General features: G+C 43.9%; 1 protein-coding gene across 1 annotated transcript in view; it reads left to right on the top strand.

Moving 5' to 3' along the window:
• FRMPD4 (FERM and PDZ domain containing 4) overlaps positions 1-21160 on the top strand; it is a 292626-nt gene that overhangs the window by 248386 nt on the left and 23080 nt on the right. Inside the window, exons 6-8 of the mRNA XM_058185802.1 lie at positions 8292-8396; positions 9779-9886; positions 17437-17568. Of these exons, the coding sequence (XP_058041785.1) occupies positions 8292-8396; positions 9779-9886; positions 17437-17568 (345 nt within the window). The remainder of the gene's footprint in view (positions 1-8291; positions 8397-9778; positions 9887-17436; positions 17569-21160) is intronic.

Below are 21160 nucleotides of genomic sequence, written 5' to 3'. Positions count from 1 at the left end.
TACATGGTGCGCAGGTGCTGCCAAAACGCTGTTGGTCCGCCAGCAGGGGCTGTCCTGGAGCAAGAGGCGTGGCCCATCGAGCAGCCGAGCCGGAAAGAAGGTTAATCACGAAGGCCACCTTAGCCCGGTCGTCTGGGAAATCCTCTGGCCTCATAGCCATGTAGAGCTGGCACTGTCCCAAGAAGGTCGGGAACATCTCAGGCTGCCCAGAAAACTTATCCGGCACGGTTGCCGGGCACTTGCGGCGAGGAGGAGGTGGGAGGATGGGGGCTGCAGGCACATTCCTGGCAGCAAGTTGGCCTGCCAAGTGAGCCACTTGCTGCTGGAGCTGTTGATTAGCGCGTGTAGCTGCTCTAACTGCTGCTGTACCTGCTGCTGATCCATCTTTGGTGGAAGATGTTTTAGTCAGGTCTTGGACAAAATGTTCTGTTTCCCTTCCCCCAATACTCCCAGCAAAGAGTCCGTCAGAGGCCTTCCTTTTTTTCCTTTTATTTACATAGATACATGTCCTGGCCACGTCTACCCACGGGCCTGCCAAGTTTCTGGAGATAACGAGGAAATTATAGATAAGGCCAGAATTACTCACGAATATATTCTTCCCTCCATGAAATAGTTAGCTCGCGCCAAATTCATTGCTTTGTCCAAGACAAAAAACCAGGAAGTCCCGCCTCCTATTTATAGTCTCTGCAGATGTCACTGCATGACAATTATGACTTGGCTTTGTCCCAACTCTTCCGCTGCTGCGCACGTCGATCAAGTCTTCGTAATCTTGCGTCACTCCAAAACTGCTCTTGGGGCGTTGCCAAATCAGAAGAAGGCCCGGGAGAATCAGGCGTGCGGCCCTCCTCCTCCCTTTGAGTGGGTGCCAGGGAGGGAGAGGGCTCAAGAGAAACAGGGCTTGCCAGGTCTTCTCCCTCATTTTCTGAATCATCCGAGTCCAGGAGTCTGGGTCCAGGAACCTGGGTCACAACACGGTGGTTTCTTTCGCTGCCTGTGAGGTGCAGGCAGTGAGTAAGTCAGCGATCTGCCAGCTGCCTCTAATCTGTAGTTTACTCATGAGCACGTTTATTCGTCAGCATGGGAAGAGCACGGACCTCCAGACAAAGGAAGCAGCTACCAGAGATGCCATCAGGTGAAGATGTTGTGAGTGGGGAGGTTTGACCCCTCTTAGGACCCTCAATTTACTCATGAGCACCATTGGCCTTTCTCCCTGCCTCTCCCGGCCAATGTGTTCATGAGTAAACTGCAGCTAGGATCTCCCATGTGCTTCCCTTGCAGGCCAGGCCGGCTGGGGGAAACACATGGGAAGAGCTCCAGTGCCACGATCTGCCACGTGCTTCCCTCGCAGGCCAGGCTGGCTTGGGGAAATACACAGGACGAGTTCCAGTACCGTGATCTCTCATGTGCTCCCCTCCCTCCCCACACACATCGGTCCACCTGTTGCTGGTATCACCCCTCCACCAGCTCTCCCTTCCTCGCCCACCTGCCGGCCCATGTCCTTCGGCCTTACCTTTTTCAGCAGCAGTGAGCGGAAGTATGTGGCTAGATTCTGCAAATAGTGGCTGGGCGGGGAAGCGGGGTGAGCAAGCAGGGACCAGGTGACCAGTTCAGGGGCATGGCCAGCGAGAAGTTGCTACCCTAAATTTCCACTAACAGTTTGCCCAAACTTGTGTGAACCGGCTGAATACCACCTCTGAAGCTAAGGTATTTCACTGTGTAACAAACTAAGTATCAAACTGGGTTGCCATATGTTGCCAAGAGATATTTATTATATTAACATTTATTGCTTTGAGGTGCTTGATAGATTAGTAAAATCAGCTCTGTGTGGTAATATAAGGTATTTAAAAATCCAAATTACTGTATTGAGCTTATCATGCAAAACATGATAAAAGCAACAATAAAATCCTCACATTTTTCAGCATCTGAGCTATAGATAATCATGCAGGATTTTTTTAAAAATAAACCAAATTAGTGCCTGCCAGGAAGAGTAATTTAATTATTTCATTCTGATCTGTCCTTTCCTAAATCTTTTCAGCAGCATGCTACAAAAAGAAGAATTTGTTCAAAGGCCCTTAAAATAATTGCTAATTGGATCCAGACCTGAGTTTATCTTGACACCGTTCTTCTCTTGAACCTTATTGGAATTCTTTTGTAATCTAAACCAATTTTAGATGGTTTATTTGTTTATTTTATTTATTTAAAATATTTTCGTAGCCTCCACCCTTTCAGACAACTCTGGGCAGCTCCCAATAAAATCATTTTAAAAACTGTAAAACACACTCAGTTAAAACATTAAATAATAATAACTGATAATCTCTGTTTTAGTCCCTGATGATATTGTTAGCTGCAAAGTCGTGTCCGACCCATTGAGACCCCATGGAAAACTTTCCTCCAGGCCTTCCTGTCCTCTGCCATCCCCTTCTTCTTTTTCCCTCAATCGTTCCCAGCATTAATCTCTTTTCCAGTGGGTCCTTCCTTCTCATTAAGTGGCCAAAGTATTTGAGTTTCATTTTCAGGATCTGGCCTTCTAAAGACCAGTCAGGGTTGATCTCCTCTAGGATTGACCGGTTTGATCGCCTTGCAGTCCAAGGGACTCGCAGGAATCTTCTCCAGCACCATAGTTCAAAGGCCTCAATTCTTTGACTCTCAGCCTTCCTTATGGACAAACTTTCACAACCATACATTGCAATTGGGAAAACCATAGCCTTAACTATACACACTTTTGTTGGCAGTGTGATGTCTCTGCTTTTTAATATGCTGTTTAACTCTGTCATAGCTTTCTTTTCCTGGAGCAAGTGTCTTTTAATTTCTTGGCTGTATTCCCCATGTGTGGTGATCTTGGAGCCCAGGAAAATAAAATCTGTCACTACCTCCATTTCTTCCCCATCTATTTGCCAGGAATTGAGAGGGCTGGGACCCATGATCTTAATGTTGAGTTTCAAGCCAACTTTTGCACTCTCCTCCTTTACCCGCATCAGAAGGCTCTTTAGTTCCTCTTATTATTTATTTATTTATTTATTTATTTATTCAAATTTGTATACCGCCCTATCTCCCGAAGGACTCAGGGCGGTTCACAGGCACATAAAACATTTATATACAATTAAAATAACTATTAAAAAACTTATTCTAATGCCAAATATTAAAAAATAGAAATATAAATCTTAAAACCAAATTTAAACCCTTGTAAATTTAAAAATCTATAAATTTAAAATCTAAATTTAAAATCTAAAATCTAAGCCAGTCCTGCACAGGTGAATAAATGCGTCTTAAGCTCATGACGGAAGGTTGAGGTCCGGAAGTTGTGAGTCCTGGGGAGTTCGTTCCAGAGGTGGGAGCCCCACAGAAGGCCCTTCCTGGGCGTCGCCAGGCAACACTGTCTAGCTGACGGCACCCTGAGAGTCCCTCTCTGTGAGGCGCACAGGTCGGTGAGAGGTATTCGGTAGCAGTAGGCGGTCCCGTAGATAACCCGGCCCTATGCCATGGGCGCTTTAAAGGTGGTTACCAACACCTTGAAGCGCACCGGAAGGTCACAGGTAGCCAGTGCAGTCTGCGCAGGATAGGTGTCATCACAGAGCCACGAGGGCTCCCTCTATAACCAGCGCAGCCGCATTCTGAACTAACTGCAGCCTCGGATGCCCTTCAAGGAGCCCCATGTAGAGAGCATTGCAGTAATCCAGGCGAGACGTCACGAGGCGTGGTGACCGTGCATAGGGCATCCCGGTCTAGAAAGGCGCAACTGGCGCACCAGGCGAACCTGGTAAAAGCTCTCCTGGAGCGGCCGTCAAATGATCTTCCAAAGACAGCCGTTCATCAGGAGGGCGTAAGTTGCGCACCCTCTCCATCGGGGCCAATGACTCGCCCCCAACAGTCAGCCGAGGACTCAGCTGACTGTGCCGGGATGCCGGCATCCACAGCCACTCTGTCTTGGAGGGATTGAGCTTGAGCCTGTTTCTCCCCATCCACACCCGTAGGGCCTCCAAGCACCGGGGCAACACTTGATAGCCGTTGGGGTGGCCGGTGTGGCGCTACAGCTGGGTGTCATCAGCGTACAGCTGGTACCTCACACGAAGCCACTGATGATCTCACCCAGCGGCTTCATATAGATGTTGAACAAAGGCGAGAGGATCGACCCTCGGCACCACAAGTGAGGCGCGCGGGCCGACCTCTGCCCCCGTCAACACCGTCTGCGACCGATCGGAGAGATAGGAGGAGAACCACCGATAAGCGGTGCCTCCACTCCCAATCCCCAATCGGCGCAGCAGGATACCATGGTCGATGGTATCAAAAGCCGCTGAGAGGTCTAACAGGACCAGGGCAGAGGAACATCCCTATCCCTGGCCCTCCAGAGATCATCCACCAACGCGACCAAAGCCGTCTCAGTGCTGTAACGGGCGGAAGCGGACTGGAGCAGGTCTAGATAGACAGTTTCATCCAGGTGTAGGGAAACTGATATGCCACCATACTCTCTACAACCTTCGCATGAGCGGGTTGGAGACCGGACGATAATTACCTAAAACAGCCGGGTCCAGGGACGGCTTCTTGAGGAGGGGTCTCACCACCGCCTCTTTCAAGGCGGCCGGGAAGACTCCCTCCACCAAAGAAGCACTTGTAATTGCCTGGAGCCAGCCTCGTGTCACCTCCTGAGTGGCCAGCACCAACCAGGAGGCAGGTCCAGTAAACACGTGGTGGCATTCAACCTACCCAACAACCTGTCCATGTCCTCGGGAGCCACAGGGTCAAACTCATCCCATAAAATGTCACCAAGACCGCCCTCAGCCGTCTCACCCGCGTCACTGCAATTCTGGTCCAGACCATCCCGAAGCTGAACGATTTTATCGTATAGATAACGTTAAACTCCTCAGCACGTCCTGCAACGGGTCATCCCGCTCCCCTGATGTAAAGGGAGCGAGTCACCGAAACAGGGCGGCTGGGCGGTTATCTGCCGATGCAATGAGGGAGGAGGCGTAGCTACGCCTCGCTTCCCTCAATGCCACTAGGTAAGTCCTAGTATAGGACTTCACTAGTGTCCGATCAGCCTCCGAACGGCTAGACCTCCAGGAACTCTCTAGGCGTCTTCTCTGGCGCCTCATCCCTCCCCGCTCCTCGGAGGACCAAGGGGGCGGTTGGGACCTGCGCCGGGTCAGAGGCCCCAAAGGCACGACTCGGTCTAAGGCCCCGCGCGGCCTGTTCCCAGGCCGCACCAACTCCCTCAGCCGAGCCGTGAGCCAGACCCTCAGGGAATGGCCCAAGCTCCGTCCGGAACCCCTCCGGGTCCATCAGGCGCCTGGGACGGAACCAACGCATCGGCTCCGTCTCCCTGCGGTGGGGAGTAGCGGTCAGAAAGTCCAGGCGAAGAAGAGAGTGATCTGACCATGACAAAGGTTCAATGACTATTTCCTTCAAATCCAGATCTCTCAACCACTGACCAGAGACAAAAATCAAGTCCAGAGTGCCAACCCCAAATGTGAGTAGGGCCATCAACTACTTGGGTCAGGTCCAAGGCCGTCATGGAAGCCATGAACTCCCGAGCTGCCGTCGATGACAAGCGGAAGATGGCAAGTTAAAGTCCCCATGACTAAAAGTCTGGGGTCTCAACTACCACCCAGCCAGCACCTCCAGGAGCTCGGGCAGGGCGACTGTCACGTAGCAAGGAGCCAGGTGCGCGATCAGTAATCCCACCTGACACCTATGACCCCATCTCACAAGAGGATTCGCACCCAGCAATCTGAGGAACAGTGGTCTCCCTCGGCTCTGGCTCTCTCTAATCACAACCGCCACCCCTCCACCCCTGCCCTGGGCCCTCGGCTGATGGAATGCACGGAAACCTGGCGGGCACATCTCAACAAGGGGGACACCCCCTTCCGTGCCCAGCCAGGTTTCCGTAACGCCTCTTCTTCACTCTCTGCCATTAGAGTGGTATCATCTGCATATCTGAGGTTGTTGATATTTCTCTCGGCAATTTTAAGTCCAACTTCCGATTCATCTAGCCCCGCCTTTCTCATGATGTGCTTTGCATATAAGTTAAATAGGGAGAGTGACAGTATACAGCCTTGTCAAACTCCTTTCTCAATTTTGAACCAATCAGTGGTTTCATGTCCAGTTCTCACTGTTGCTTCTTGAGGTTTGCTTCTTGAGGCTTGCTTCTCACTGTTGCTTCTCACTGTTGCTTCTTGAGGCTTGCATATAGGTTTCTCAAGAGACAAATAAGATGGTCTGATACTCCCATCTCCTTGAGAACTTGCTACAATTTGTTGTGATCCACACAATCAAAGGCTTTAGCATAGTCAATGAAGCAGAAGTAGATGTTTTTCTGGAATTGCCTAGCTTTCTCCATGATCCAGTGCATGTTGGCAATTTGATCTCTAGTTCCTCTGCCTCTTTGAAATCCTGCCTGCACTTCTGGTATGTCTCAGTCCACATACTGCTGGAGCCTTTTTTTAAAAAGTCACAAATTTCTTCAAATATGACATAGAAGGAACTTTGAGGGTTTTTTCCCACACTAGGGAAAGCCATCATAGATCAATGCAGATCAATGCAGAAGTATTAGCTTTTGTTTGGGTAGCTTTTGTTTGATTTTTGCTCATAAAAAACAAATTATTATGCTGTTTTATTATACACCATATCTAAAGGACTCTAGTTTTCTTGATAAATATATTGCAGAAATAAATACTTTCTGCTTAGTTCATTAATAGCAAAGGATTTTAGCCGGACTATATTATTCTAAAAAATTACAGTCAGTTTATAAATTTATAGTTATTCTTATACTCACATTGCAGATATGAAGAAATTAACATTTTAATTAAAATTAAAACAACTGAGAAAATTGTTCTCACAAATCCAATTGGCTTTTATGACTGATATTTAATTTGAACATATGAACCGTTGAACATTAAAGAAAACATTACATGTTTATGAGGTTAGCGTTAGATGTAACCAATAATTGTATATCTTGTGTCTACACAGGGGCACCAAAGATCTCCAGGGATGGAGATAACTCTGCCTTGTGAACCTATGTCAGCTATGTTTTTAAAAGTATGCTAGCAAGTACAGGTAGTCTTTGACTTATGATCATAATTGAGCAACATTTCTGTTGCTAAATGAAACATTTAAGTAAGTTTTGCCTGATTTTATGATCTTTCTTGCCACAATTATTAAGTGAATCACTGCAGTTGCTAAGCTAGTAACACTAGCTTAGCTAGTGTTAAGTGAATCTGCCTCTCACATTGACTTTGCTTGTAGGAAGACCCATGGCACATTGCAACTGTCATAAATATAAGTCAGTTGCCAAGCTTCTGAATTTTGAACACATGATCATGGGGATGCTGCAACAGTCATAAGTGTGAAAAATGGTCATAAGTCACTTTCAGTATTGTTGTAACTTTGAACAGTCATTAAATGAACTGTTGTAAGTTGAGGACTACCTGTACTACGATAAACTGTATATTCTACTAACACGTTAAGTGCAATCCTTTATATTTTTAACATATTTATATGCTTAAAAATTATCTGTGTAGTAATTTTGTTAATTTTAATTGCAATTCAGAAAAAACTATAGAGAAATTGTGTGACTGTGAGTACAGACACGTCTATGTATTTTTAAACATTTACTATGACAAGTGTCTATGCAAATAGTTTTCATTCTAACGTTGACTTGAGAGTTCCAAGTGACTGGTTACCAGTCAGGAATTACTATTGCAAAAAGACATTAACTCATGATTCCCAACCTTCATTGGCATGATGTGCCCAGAACCATATTCCAAAAGTGAGTGAGGCCAGTATCTCAATTTGAGAGAGAAGCTTTTAAAGAACTGAGTTGGTGCCCTAAGCTCCCATAAAGGGTTACTTTTCCCATGTTTCTCTCTTAAAGTTTTACATGTATGGAAAATGAGGACTAAATTTCTAGTCATCTGGATGCTACAAAACAAAATATACCAAAAGGTATCTTCCCTCAACAAAAATCCTGTGTTTTCCACAGGGTGCATTTTTTCATTTCTAATTGGTATTGTGGAAAGTACATACCGACTTCCAACATATTTGTTTGCCCAGATTTGATAACAGAATAAACAGCTGGGCCACATCAGGTTTTATATTTGTATTTATTTATATCCCATATTTTGAAGAGGACAAGATGGATTATTTTTACTCCCTTTCTTCACATGATAACACACTGAAAAGCATTAAAGGCTATGGCAAAAATGAGCCAAGTATTTTTATTAACTTTACTATACAAAAGGTTGAGAGTTAAGTACCAATCAGATGATCTTCTTCTTTTCTCATACCTCTTTTTCCAGTCTCCTAAGTCAGCATTTATCAGTGCTGCCAAAAAGGCCAGATTGAAGTCCAATCCTGTCAAAGTTCGATTCTCAGAAGAGGTCATTGTTAATGGCCAAATTTCAGTAAGTGCAATTTTAAGCCTTTTTTTAACTAGGAAAAACAGGATACATTCTTTTATTTTACAAAATTTTAAGGAGGTGTGTTGTTTATTGCATGCATGAACACTATATTTATTACTGATGTGAAAGTCATACTGCACAAACACAAAAGACCCAAAGACATTCAAATGTGTGAAATCAGAGGCAAGATACAATTACCACTATTTTATGTATCTTATACGACTGTTTGCTTAAATGAACCTCATGTTAAATCATACACATTTAATGTGAACATGTTATATATTGGAGAATTAATCACTATGATCATTGTTTATATGAGGTGTAATTTTTTAAATATATTCTTTTACAACATGTGTGGTCATTGCATTTTCAAAGAAGCAAATTAGAAATTGAATCATCTTCTGAGAGGACTCCATCATGTAATCAACATAGTGGTGAAAACTATCTCTAAGTGATTATCATTTATTATTTCAAAAATTGTTGAGGGACTATTGAGTGCTACAGGCACTCAACAACTTCAGGGTGGATTTTCTGGAGTAATAAAATATTTCAGAAAGTACAGCAGAAAGATGTTTTTTTCTGAGACATTTTAATAATTTAAAGAAATGCATTATGAAACCAAGGGCACAATGAAGTGTTTAGTTCTTGGCAAAGTAGACAACAGCTCAGTATAAATAATTCATAAGAATCATTGACTGGTACAGGAATTTATACATGCTTTGCTTGAAAGAATATCATTTTGGTTCTGGTATCTTTGGATTTCAGCTCCTCGGTTTTGCCCTTGTTCACTCCTGTGAAAAATACAAATACATTAATGATTCTTCTTCTCTTACTTCTCACTGAACGGGTTTTTGCAATTTAAGAGAGAAAGAGTTGGCATGCTGGATCATTGGAATGACTGGTCCGCCTGGAGTTATTGTCACTGGTGAACTTGGAATATTCAGGAGGATAGAACAGCATGTCGATTGCAAATATTTGGGATTTTTCATTCTCTTTTCTTAACTCCATGATACATGGTTTCTATTTTAAACACTGTTTCTGATAACATGCTATGGTATGAGGGATACTGTTTCTGAAGTAAATCCGGTCTTTATGAAAACAAATTCCATCCAAGGTTCAAGCTCACGAATTACCTAAAGAATAATCAGGGTATTAGAATTTTATCATTTTGAAGAGCAGTTTATAAGTCAAACCTTTATGTGAAAATAACCATTCAAAATTAACTTTAATACAGAACTAATTATTTTCTTTTGTGAGATTCAATACATTTAAGGTTCTGTGTATGTAAGGCTTTTTGTTGTGTCATATTGTAAGTTTCTATAAAATTTAGATTAATTTTTAAAACAATATGATAATTCTCATCACAGTTATTATTTTTTGAACAGGAAACAGTTAAAGATAATTCACTTCTTTTTATGCCAAATGTTCTCAAAGTATATCTTGAAAATGGGCAAACAAAATCTTTTCGCTTTGATTGCAGTACTTCTATAAAGGTAAGCTCTTTTTCCTTGGAATAATGAATACTTAAAAAAAATAAAATTAGAGAAATCTCTATATTTTAAAATAAGAAAATAATATAAATATTTACAGTAAAACTCCCATGTATAGAATCCAAACTTGTACTGCAGGGGTAACTTTGTGGAATGTGAATTAAAGACCTAAGAAGATTTGAATTGTTTTCATGCTCATAAAATCTAACGTAGCATTCATAACCCCTTCCCGGTTGAACTGATTTCCTGCCGACCCAGGGAGAGGGTTTTTTGCCCTCGGGAAGAGCTGGGCCGGCAGGACGAGCCCAAATGCTGCCGACATGTTCTGCCATTTCGGCCGGCTTGTTTTGGGGCGGCGGCTGGCCGCCAGCGTTTTCTTTTGATGTTTTTTGGCGGCGGCAGCAGTCGGCGGAGGGGGCGGTTGGTGGAGGGGGCGGAGGGGGCGTTTGACACTCTCGCCCTCCTTTCGCCCCTCGACGTTTGACACACTCGCCCTCCTCTCGCCCTCGGAGGGGGCAGATGGGGCGTTTGACACTCTCGCCCTCCTCTCGCCCTCCTTTCAGCCGAATTGAAACAGCAGAACTGACAGAAGCGACCAGCAGATGACGGCAGCTGGCGGTGGGGGGAGGGGGGCATTTCGATGTCATCGCCCCCTCTTCGGCGGAACAGATAGCTTGCCAGCTCAAGGAGAGGGTTTTTTCCCCCCTCGAGACGAGCTAAGCCGGCAAGACGAAGCCCGGATGCCATCAGCGAGTTTTGCTGACTCAGCTGGCTTGACTGGGGTGACGACTGGCCGCCGCCGTCTTTAGCCGTTTGCGGCGGCAGCGGCGGTTGGCGGCAGCCTGTCCTGTTGGCTGGTCTGCAGTGGTACCTGGGTGGTACCTGGGTGGTGGTGTCTGGGAAGCCCGGAAGGTTGCAGAGGCCTTAAGTAGCTGGGTTAGGCAGGAGGGGGACGTTTGACAGGGTTGTCCCCCCTTTCTTCCCTCCCTTTCTCAGCTGCAGTAACATCTTGAAATACCTTGCCCGCCCGCAGAGAGGGTTTTTTCCCCTTGGATTGTGTGGGGCCGGATTGAGGTGCAAGGATCTTGACCGCTTGAGGCGGGGGTGATGTTGACGACTAACACTTCTGTGATAGCGGTAGCAGTAGCCTTCGACGATGGCGGTGGGGGTGTTGTTGTTCCCCCCCCACGGAGCCTGGTGTCTCATGGGTCTCTTTGGACAGCTTTCTGGGGGTGATGGTTTCCCGACGGTGGTTGACGTCATAATGAGGGCAACGACTGCGGGGATGACCCTCTACCTCCACATAAACATTGAATAATCTGGCCCTTCCTCCACCACCTGGGCCGTTGTCTACCTTTTTTGTCATCAAGGATTCTTTTCAGCCGGTTTCTGTCCCGTGTATTATACCATCTTTTTGAACAACTTGACCGACCAGGACTGCTTTTCTATCATTTCTTGTGATTTCTATGATATGATATATTTGTGGACGCAACCCTTTGGTTTACCAGACTTTTGTTATGTGAACATTTACAGCGGCCGACCTTCTTGCCCTGCGAGATTCCCCTCTCTCGTGGGTTTGGCCCTCCACATTATCGAGGGCCCATCTTGAGGATGGGTTTTGGAACCCCGAGAGGTGGCATGCTAAAAATAGGAGACTTAGGGGATTTTTAATTAATTGTTTTAACCGATTTTTTAAGGGGAGTTTTAATGGAAATTTTAAGGGGAGGGTGGAGATTGACGGGTTGGGGGGGGAGGGGAAGAATGGGTGGGGGGGAAACCCGTCGGGGAGGGAGCCAAGTCCAGTGTGCGCTCGCGGCGTTAAGTCAGGTCCGAGGGTGGTAGGGTAGGGTTTCGTTCCAGCTTATCAGGGTTGTGCTATTGACACGGTAAGTGGGAGAGGCAGATATGGCGGAAGGGGGGGGGGGCGCATCAGGTTTTGGGAGTACGCCCTCGCTATTTGAGAGCGATCGCGTGCTCCAGCCCCCCTGCTTTTTCCCGTTCCCCGGATGGCCAGAGTACTCGGGACTTGGGCCTCCGGCTGATGTTATGTAATGCAAGGTCCGTGGTTAACAAAGCCCCCCTGATTTCAGATCTAATTCAGGAGGGACCACGGACGTTATGGGCATTACGGAGACCTGGTTGGGCACGGAAGGGGGGGTTCCCCTAGTGGAGATGTGCCCGCCAGGTTTCCGAGCATTCCATCAGCCGAGGGCCCAAGGTAGGGGTGGCGGGGTGACGGTTATTATTAAAGAAAGCCTGGAACCGAGGGAGACCACTGTGCCTCAGATAGCTGGTTGTGAATCCCTCTATGTGAAGTGGGGCCGTAGGACTCAGGTGGGCTTGTTGATCACGTACGTGGCTCCTTGCTGCGTGATAACAGCCCTGCCCGAGCTGTTGGAGTTGCTGGCCGGGTTGGCAGTTGAAACCCATAGACTGTTGATCATGGGGGATTTCAACTTGCCATCAACTGGCGTGGCATCCTCGACGGCCCGGGAGTTCATGGCTTCCATGACGGCCATGGACCTGACTCAGTTAGTGGACGGCCCTACCCACATCGGGGGAGGCACTCTAGATCTGACTTTTGTCTCTGGCCAGTGGGCGAATGATCTGATTTTAAACGATTTAGTTATCGAGCCTTTGTCATGGTCGGATCATTCTCTCCTTCGTCTGGACTTTCGGACCGCTACTCACCACCGCAGGGAGACGGAACCAATGCGTTGGTTCCGTCCCAGGTGCCTGATGGACCCAGAGAGGTTCCTGACGGAGCTTGGGCCGTTACCCAAGAATCTGGCCCACGGCACGACTGAAGAACTAGTCGCGGCCTGGGAACAGGCCACGGCTGGAGCTTTGGACCATGTCGTGCCTTTGCGGCCTCTGACCCGACGCAGGTCTCAACCGGCTCCTTGGTTCTCCGAGGAGCTGAGGGAGATGAAACGCCGGAGAAGACGCCTAGAGAGTGCCTGGAGATCCAGCCGTTCTGAGGCTGACCGGACACTAGTTAGGTCCTATAGTAGGACCTACCTAGTGGCATTGAGGGATACGAAACGTTCTTACGTTTCCTCCCTCATTGCATCGGCAGATAACCGCCCGGCCGCCCTGTTTCGGGTGACCCGTTCTCTCCTTCAACAGGAGGGGTGGGAGGACCCATTACAAGGGCATGCTGAGGAGTTTAACGGTTATCTATACGATAAAATCGTTCAGCTTCGGGATGGATTGGATCAAAATTGGGTAGATCCAGGCAAGAGTTTCGAGACACGTCTTGTTGAGACTGTTTGGGATAGTTTTGACCCTGTGACTCCCGAGGACATGGACAGGTTGCTGGGAAGGTTGAATGCCACCACATGTTTACTGGACCCGTGCCCCTCCTGGTTGGTGCTGGCCGCGCAGGAGGTGACACGAGGCTGGCTCCGGGGAATTACAAATGCTTCTTTGCGGGAGGGGGTCTTTCCCGCTGCCTTGAAAGAGGCAGTGGTGAGACCTCTTCTCAAGAAGCCTTCCCTGGACCCAGCTGTTTTAGGAAATTACCGTCCAGTCTCCAACCTTCGTTTTGCGGCAAAGGTTGTAGAGAGTGCGGTGGCACGTCAATTACCCCAGTACCTGGATGAAACTGTCTATCTAGATCCGTTCCAGTCCGGCTTCTGGCCCGGCTACAGTACTGAGACGGCTTTGGTCGCGTTGGTGGATGATCTCTGGAGGGCCAGGGATAAGGGTTACTCCTCTGCCCTGGTCCTATTAGACCTCTCAGCGGCTTTCAATACCATCGACCATGGTATCCTGCTGCACCGGTTGGAGGGTTTGGGAGTGGGGGGCACCGTTTATGGGTGATTCTCCTCCTACCTCTCTGACCGGACGCAGACGGTGTTGACAGGGGGACAGAGATCGACCCCGAGGTGCCTCATGTGTGGGGTGCCACAGGGATTGATTCTCTCGCCCCTCCTGTTCAACATCTATATGAAGCCGCTGGATGAGATCATCAGTGGTTTTGGGGTGAGATACCAACTGTACGCTGATGACATGCAGCTGTACTTTTCCACCCCAGGCCACCCCAATGAAGCTATCGAAGTACTGTCCCGGTGTTTGGAAGCCATACGTGTCTGGATGGGGAGAAACAGGCTCAAGCTTAATCCCTCCAAGACGGAGTGGCTGTGGATGCCGGCACCCCGGTACAGTCAGCTGCAGATGCGGCTGACTGTTGGGGGCGAGTCATTGGCCCCAATGGAAAGGGTGCGCAACTTAGGCGTGCTCCTGGATGGGCAGTTGTCTTTTGAAGACCATTTGGCGACCGTCTCCAGGAGAGCTTTTTATCAGGTTCGCCTGATCCGCCAGTTGTGCCCCTTCCTGGACCGGGATGCGGTCACTCATGCTCTCGTTACTTCTCGCTTGGACTATTGCAATGCTCTCTACATGGGGCTCCCCTTGAAGAGTACCCGGAGACTCCAGTTAGTCCAGAATGCGGCTGCGCAGGTTATTGAGGGAGCAGTTCGAAGCTCCCATGTAACACCTATCCTGCGCAGACTGCACTGGCTACCTGTCGTCTTCCGGGTGCGCTTTAAGGTATTGGTTACTACCTTTAAAGCGCTCCATGGCTTAGGACCGGGATACTTACGGGACCATCTACTTCCGTCCTCTATCTCCCAATGACCGGTGCGTTCTCACAGAGAGGGACTCCTCAGGGTGTCGTCAGCCAAACAATGTCGACTGGCGGCCCCCAGGGGGAGGGCCTTCTCTGTGGGGGCTCCTACCCTGTGGAACGAACTTCCCCCTGGACTTCGACAACTATTAGTGCATGCCACAGATATCTAAATAATAACTTCAAGCCTGGTATCATGTTACTAAACCTTATTATCATGAAAGAAAACTAAAACAAATTGGAGGGAGGATCCACACCCCTACCTCCTTTTTTAAAAAAAATCTTACTATCATTGAGCAATCATGTGCCTTGGCCACTCCGAGGCAATGCAAGAGACTCCTATCCCAAAGGTTCTTTTTCAAGAGGCAACTGGACTTTCTGGAAACCAAGAAAATCCAGTTGCCTCTTGAAAAAAGTAACTTTGGGACAACCATGACCTGGATGACTGGAGAATCCCCATAGACAACTGACAGTGAACTGACAAAGCATCCCTTTCCACCCAGGAGAAGCAATCCTTAGATCAATTTGCAGCATTAAAGATACCAGCTGGTCTCACTAATCTCACAAGAATATCCTAAGGAAATTATCCAGATTTAAGGAAAGATTGTGTTGGAGGGAAGAGGGAAAGATGCAGCTTGAAAAATATCTTTTTTCTAGGCAGCATTGCTTAACTCGATCAGGCAGGCAGCAGCGGTCCAAAAAGATTACCTCATCACTTTTCCATCAGTGGGATGGTGAGACCGCCCGAAGCCCCCCCCCCTTTGTTTTGTAACAAACAAACAAAGAAGCCAAAGACTAGCCAGATCACTCCATTCAGAGAAGATTACATATCCAGGGAATAAAGAAGCCCGCGATCACCCATTCCCACCCTTAATTGGGATGGAGGAGGCAAGAAGTGGCTGGGAGGGGATTCAGCCATGTTGGAAGTACACCCCAAAAGGACAGTGCCAGGAACCACTAAAGCAGTGTAAAAAGCTTAAAACAACCGTTCCTCTTTAAAAAAAAGTCAAGCCCTGGAATAAAAGTACTAGCATAGGGGGGAAAAACTCCAGAGAAGCTGCTCAGGCTATAAAAAGTCTGGGCATACTGCCAAGAACTGTTAACAGCCGTTACAATGTAAGAAGGCTTAACCTAAGAGTCAGTTTCTGAAAACACTTAAGCAGGACAATAAAGATAAACAGGATTAGGCTAGAAACAACACACAGGCATACTAGAAGTCTCTTTCCTGCCTTCTTGACAGGATTAATCCCTTAAGGTGGAAAAACAAAGGGTTGTTGGAAGGAGATTTCTTCCAACAACCAGTTCACTGAACTGATCAGAAGTTAACAACTGGTTTTCGAGAACCAGTGCAAACCAGCTGAATCCCACCACTGCTTACAACCACAGTGGGGACTGGAAAATTTGTTGTTAAGTATTGCAGGCATTACCAAAGCATCACATGACTGCACCCAATTTTAATATTATTTTTGCCACAGTTGTTAAGTGAATTACTGTGGACGTTAAGCAAGATATCACATGCCCGCACCTTTCCTGCCTGCTTTCCTATTGACTTTGCTTCTCTGAAGACAGTTGGGAAAGTTCAAGTGTTGATCATGTGACCTTGGGTGCATTGCAATGGTTGTAAGTATTTGTAAATTAGTTTTTTCAATACTGTTGTAATTTCAAACAGTCCCTAAACAAATGGTTGTTAAGCAAGGACTACCTGTATGGGAAGAGCAACTGTCAATCTGCAAACAGAGTAATGGGAGGGAGAAAGCTAAACAAGAAACACACTTATTTGAACATTTGCAAACAAATAAATGTCAGCCCTGATGCACTTAGTATTTATTGTGAGCAACATCATTTCCAGTAAATTACCTGGAAATAACCAATGAAAGTAAATGAAATTTACCTCTCAATACAGATAGTATACATAGAATTGTACTACAAGATTTACAGGCTTGAACTTAATGGGTGGTGTTTGTGAGCTATGCACAAGATTTAATCCAAACTATAGAAAATGTTAGATGGAATGACTTTAAGTCCCAGTGTTTTGATGAAACATAAAATAAATCTGATGCACATCTGCTCAGAACTCCAGTGCCATTTCTGTTCCACTGGTTGTTGAAACTTAAGGCTGGTGTCCTGTATTTTTTGGAAAACAAGACATCTGAGACCTAGTTTGGTATAGTGACTAAGGTTGTGAGCTCTTTGCTGCCCTGGGTACAAAGCCAGATGAATGACCTGGGCTACTCACTTCCTCTCACACCCAGCAAACCACTTCTGAAAAACCTTACCAAGAAAACAGTTGGGACTTGTCCAAGCAGTCTCGGAGAATCTGACATGGCTAAAAGGAAGGGGGAAAAAATTCATATGGAACTCAAATGAAACCTCTATATCAGGGCTGTCAAACTCCTGGGCCGTGGGCCAGATGCGTCACACACTGGCCACACCCAAATCGGGTTTAGCGAAGGCTAAAAAAGTCTCATTATGTCACGTGACACTGCCGTGATGACGTGAGTTTGACACCCCTGCTCTATATCCTCTGTGGCATTACACTACCTGTGAATAGAATAGAATAGAATAGAATAGAATAGAATAGAATAGAATAGAATAGAATAGAATAGAATAGAATAGAATAGCCAAGTGTGATTGGACACACAAGGAATTTATCTTGGTTCATATGCTCTCAGTGTACATAAAAGAAAAGATAAAAGCCAAGAATTAGGGTCATTATCTAAGAGCAAATTCCAATTATAAAAAAATTACAACAAAGAACATATAAATATGAGGTTTTTTTTAAACATATTGTTCTCCTATGGAAAATTAACAGCTCATACATACCAATTGCTTGAACTCAACAGAGAATTTACAAAACAATGAATTCTAGGTCTTTATTTTTTATCTCATTTCTTCTTTTTCATTTTAATCTTGTATCAAAAAGGATGTCATCTTAACCCTTCAAGAAAAACTCTCAATCAAGTGTATTGAACATTTTTCTCTGATGCTGGAACAGAAAACAGATGGATCTGGAACCAAACTTCTGTTGCTCCATGAACAAGAGACACTAACTCAGGTTTCTTTAATAATTCAATTATATGTAGTTGGTTAAAAAATAACGTTTGCAATAATTTTAGAAAGCAGTATTGTTATTGATATTATTTCTAGAACCTTTCCATTTAAATGTCTTACAAGAGGCAGGTATATTAAGCAAGAATATCATTAAAGATGCTTATGAATATCCCTATAAGTAGAAATAGTCTCAGCAAAAAAACCCAAAAACCTGTACAGCAGTATTTGTTGAAAGTTCTACAAACTGCATTGCATATGGTGATCAATCTGGTTGCCGATTCTCAGCCTTGGCATAAAGTGTATACAGGATTGTTCTAGTGGGCAGTGGATCTAATTTGCTCCTTAATGAACACATTACATTTCTTTTAAGTAGAGATGCACTTGATTGTCTTTCAAGGTTTCAGCTGTATTGTAACCAAGTTGTATGGATATATCATTTTTTTTATTTGAATTTATATCCCGCCCTTCTCCGAAGACTCAGGGCGACTTACACTTTGTTAAGCAATAGTCTTCATCCATTTGTATATTATATACAAAGTCAACTTTTATTGCCCCCAACAATCTGGGTCCTCATTTTACCTACCTTATAAAGGATGGAAGGCTGAGTCAACCTTGGGCCTGGTGGGAGCTGAACTTGCAGTAATTGCAAGCAGCTGTGTTAATAACAGACAGACTTAGTCTGCTGAGCCACCAGAGGCCCTTCATTCATGAATTATCTTCCAGAAAAATCAAGCCTTGGAGATTTGTCGAAAAGTCAATAAGAGTTGAAATACTAAAAAAGGCAAGAGATGATGGATAGATATAGAATACTTCTTAATATGGTATCTATTTTCTAATCCTTTAGAAAATCCTTAATCCTAATTTCATTAAGGATTAGAAAATAAAGGTAGAAAGTAGAAAGAAAAATAATATTAAGTATACTGATACATAATAGAATATATTATAATTACTATGTATACATAAATGTTAGAAGTTGAGAGATTATTGTTGTGTATATCTAAATAGTATTATTATTGTTATTAGTATTGTGTATAAAGTACATCGACCCAGACAATACACTGTTCACTAAGAACTTATGGATGTTAAAGAAAAAACTATAGCTAAAATTATTATTTTTTTAAATCAAGTCTATCTTCCATCCATTCAGCTTTTAAAGAAAGCCCTAAGAGGGGATCTAGAATAAGTTAGAACCCCTTCCTTGGCCCATGTTTGAATATTCTGTTCTCAGTGATCTTTAGTTTTCTCTTTAGCATTTTGTTGTTATTATTCTGCTTAATTCCTTAATTTTATTATGCCGTGGTATTTTAATTAGAAGAGAAAGTAAGCCACCCAGAGTCCTATTGGATTGGAGCAGCACAGAAGTTCCAGTAAAATAAAATAGAATGTTGAATCTGTTTCTAACTGAACTAAAGTGTTAGAATTTATATTGTATAGACCAAAACATTCTCAGAAAATAGACGTATTTGCATCAAAACTGGAATCAAGTATCTTTCAAAATTAGTATACTTTATGATTATGCAGAAAGATGAACTTCGTACAGAGACAGTTATATGCAAAAATTGAGGTACCTCTAGTGATATTATGTGCTTCACTTAATTCCCTAATGGAGGAGAAGCTGACATCTACATGTAGAAAATTAAAGTTAATAATTTTCCTCAAATTTGAATGCATATTTACTACACTGTGTGCACAATTATTAGACAAGTTATATTTTGGAAGGTTAATTTTATTATTGAACAACTACAATGCTATTGGTCAATCCAAAATGTTAATAAACCTCAAACCTGAATATTTAAGAAAGTAAAAGTGAGGTTTTTTCTTTCTTAGGAGAATATCTATGTGACTACAATTATTGGGCAACTATTAGTGTGCAGAATTATTTTGCAACTAAATGAAAAATGAAAATAGTTGTAGAAATTTTATGTAAGAAGGAAATTAGAAGAAATATATAGATTTCAGTAAAAGGGAAGTAAGAAAGGATGAAATGAAGTATAGGGGAGAAGCAAAAAGGAAGAAATACATTGTTTAATGTAAAATGGAGAAGTAGATGAAATGTGAAAGATGTATTGGGATATATGCTTTATGGTCTGAGGATGCATGGAATCATAGTGGATGGTAAAGAAATATATTCTAAATATAGAAAAGAATAAAGAATTTAATTAAATTAAGATATAAAATTGAAAAAAGTAAAAAAGGAAGAAATATATTGTTTAAGAAAACTAGTCCAGCAGATGAAATGTGAAAGGTAGAATGGTTTATAAGTGGAAATAATTGAAAGTGAGATGTAAAATGGACAAAATTGAAACATTAGTAAATGATGTATCCAAATGAAAGAGAAAAATAATTATTCAACTGGGAATAAGAATTAAAAAAAAAAATCAAGAGGTGGAAGGTTATACTGTTGTAAGGTAAAAATGGAATAAGATGAAAGATAATGTTAATAGGTAAAATATATAAGGGGAATTCTGAGAAACATATTTAATAAATGGGAAAATAGGGGTTGTCTGGACACCATAGTGGAAAATATTGAAATGAAAATGAATACAGCAATAGAGAGAGACAAGAAGGAGGAGAGAGATGGAAGAAAGGGAGAAGGAGAGGGAAAGAAGAAAGGGAAGAGGAGAGGAAGACTGGGAGGGGAACGAAAGAAGGTTAGAGCGGGAGAAAGAACGGAGGAGAGGGAGAAAGGAAGGGGAAGTAAAGAAGAAATAGAAGAGGAGAGGAGAAAGTAGGAAGGATAAAAGGAAGGAAGGAGAGGAGAAGAGAAGAAAGAGTGCTGTAAAATAAAAAAGATGAAATGGAAGAAAGACAACCCTGAACATGTTTGAACACAGCAAGATAAAAATTGAATTAATTAAAAAACAATAAAAGAGAATATATATTAGTAATAATGGAGAAATTAGAACTCGAGGGCGAAAGAAGATGTGGTTTATATAAATGAGCATAGAAATATTAAGATATGATCAAATTATGGAAAAAGAATATTTTGGCAGAAATTGTAATGAAGTAAAATGTATCTGGATATGTTAAGTTGTATATGATATGATATGGTCAATACTCTGTTCATAACGTGTGTGTGTGTGTGTGTGTGTGTGTGTGTGTGTGAGTGTGTGAATCAATAAAAATTGATTTAAAAAAAAAAGAGTCATTCATCTCATCAGTCCATAAAACCTTTGAAAAATCTGTCTTCAGATATTTCTTGGCCCAGTCTTGCCATTTCAACTTATGTGTCTTATTCAGTAGTGGTCAGGTTTCAGCGTTCCTTACCTTGTTCATGTCTCTTGAGTATTGAACACCTTGTACTTTTGGGCACTCCAGGTAGGTTGCAGTTCTGGAATATGGAGGATAATGGATTCCTGGTAGCTTCACATTTGATTCTTCTCAAATCTTTGGCAGTTAATGGGCGTCTTTTTTTCTCAACACATTTCTTGCAACCCTGTTGATTATTTGCAACAAAACGTTTGATGGTTTTGTGATCACACCCAATATCTTAGCAATTTCAAGAGTGCTGCATCCCTCTGAAAGGCTTTTTTCATTTTTTGACTTTTCAGAGTCAGTTACATCTTTTTTTTTGGCCCATTTTGTCTGAGGAAAAG

Source organism: Ahaetulla prasina, chromosome 5, assembly GCF_028640845.1.
Source record: "Ahaetulla prasina isolate Xishuangbanna chromosome 5, ASM2864084v1, whole genome shotgun sequence".
NCBI classification, from domain to species: Eukaryota; Metazoa; Chordata; class Lepidosauria; order Squamata; family Colubridae; genus Ahaetulla; species Ahaetulla prasina.
Note: the sequence above shows the minus strand (reverse complement) of the source record. Positions and strands in the feature narration are given on the sequence as shown.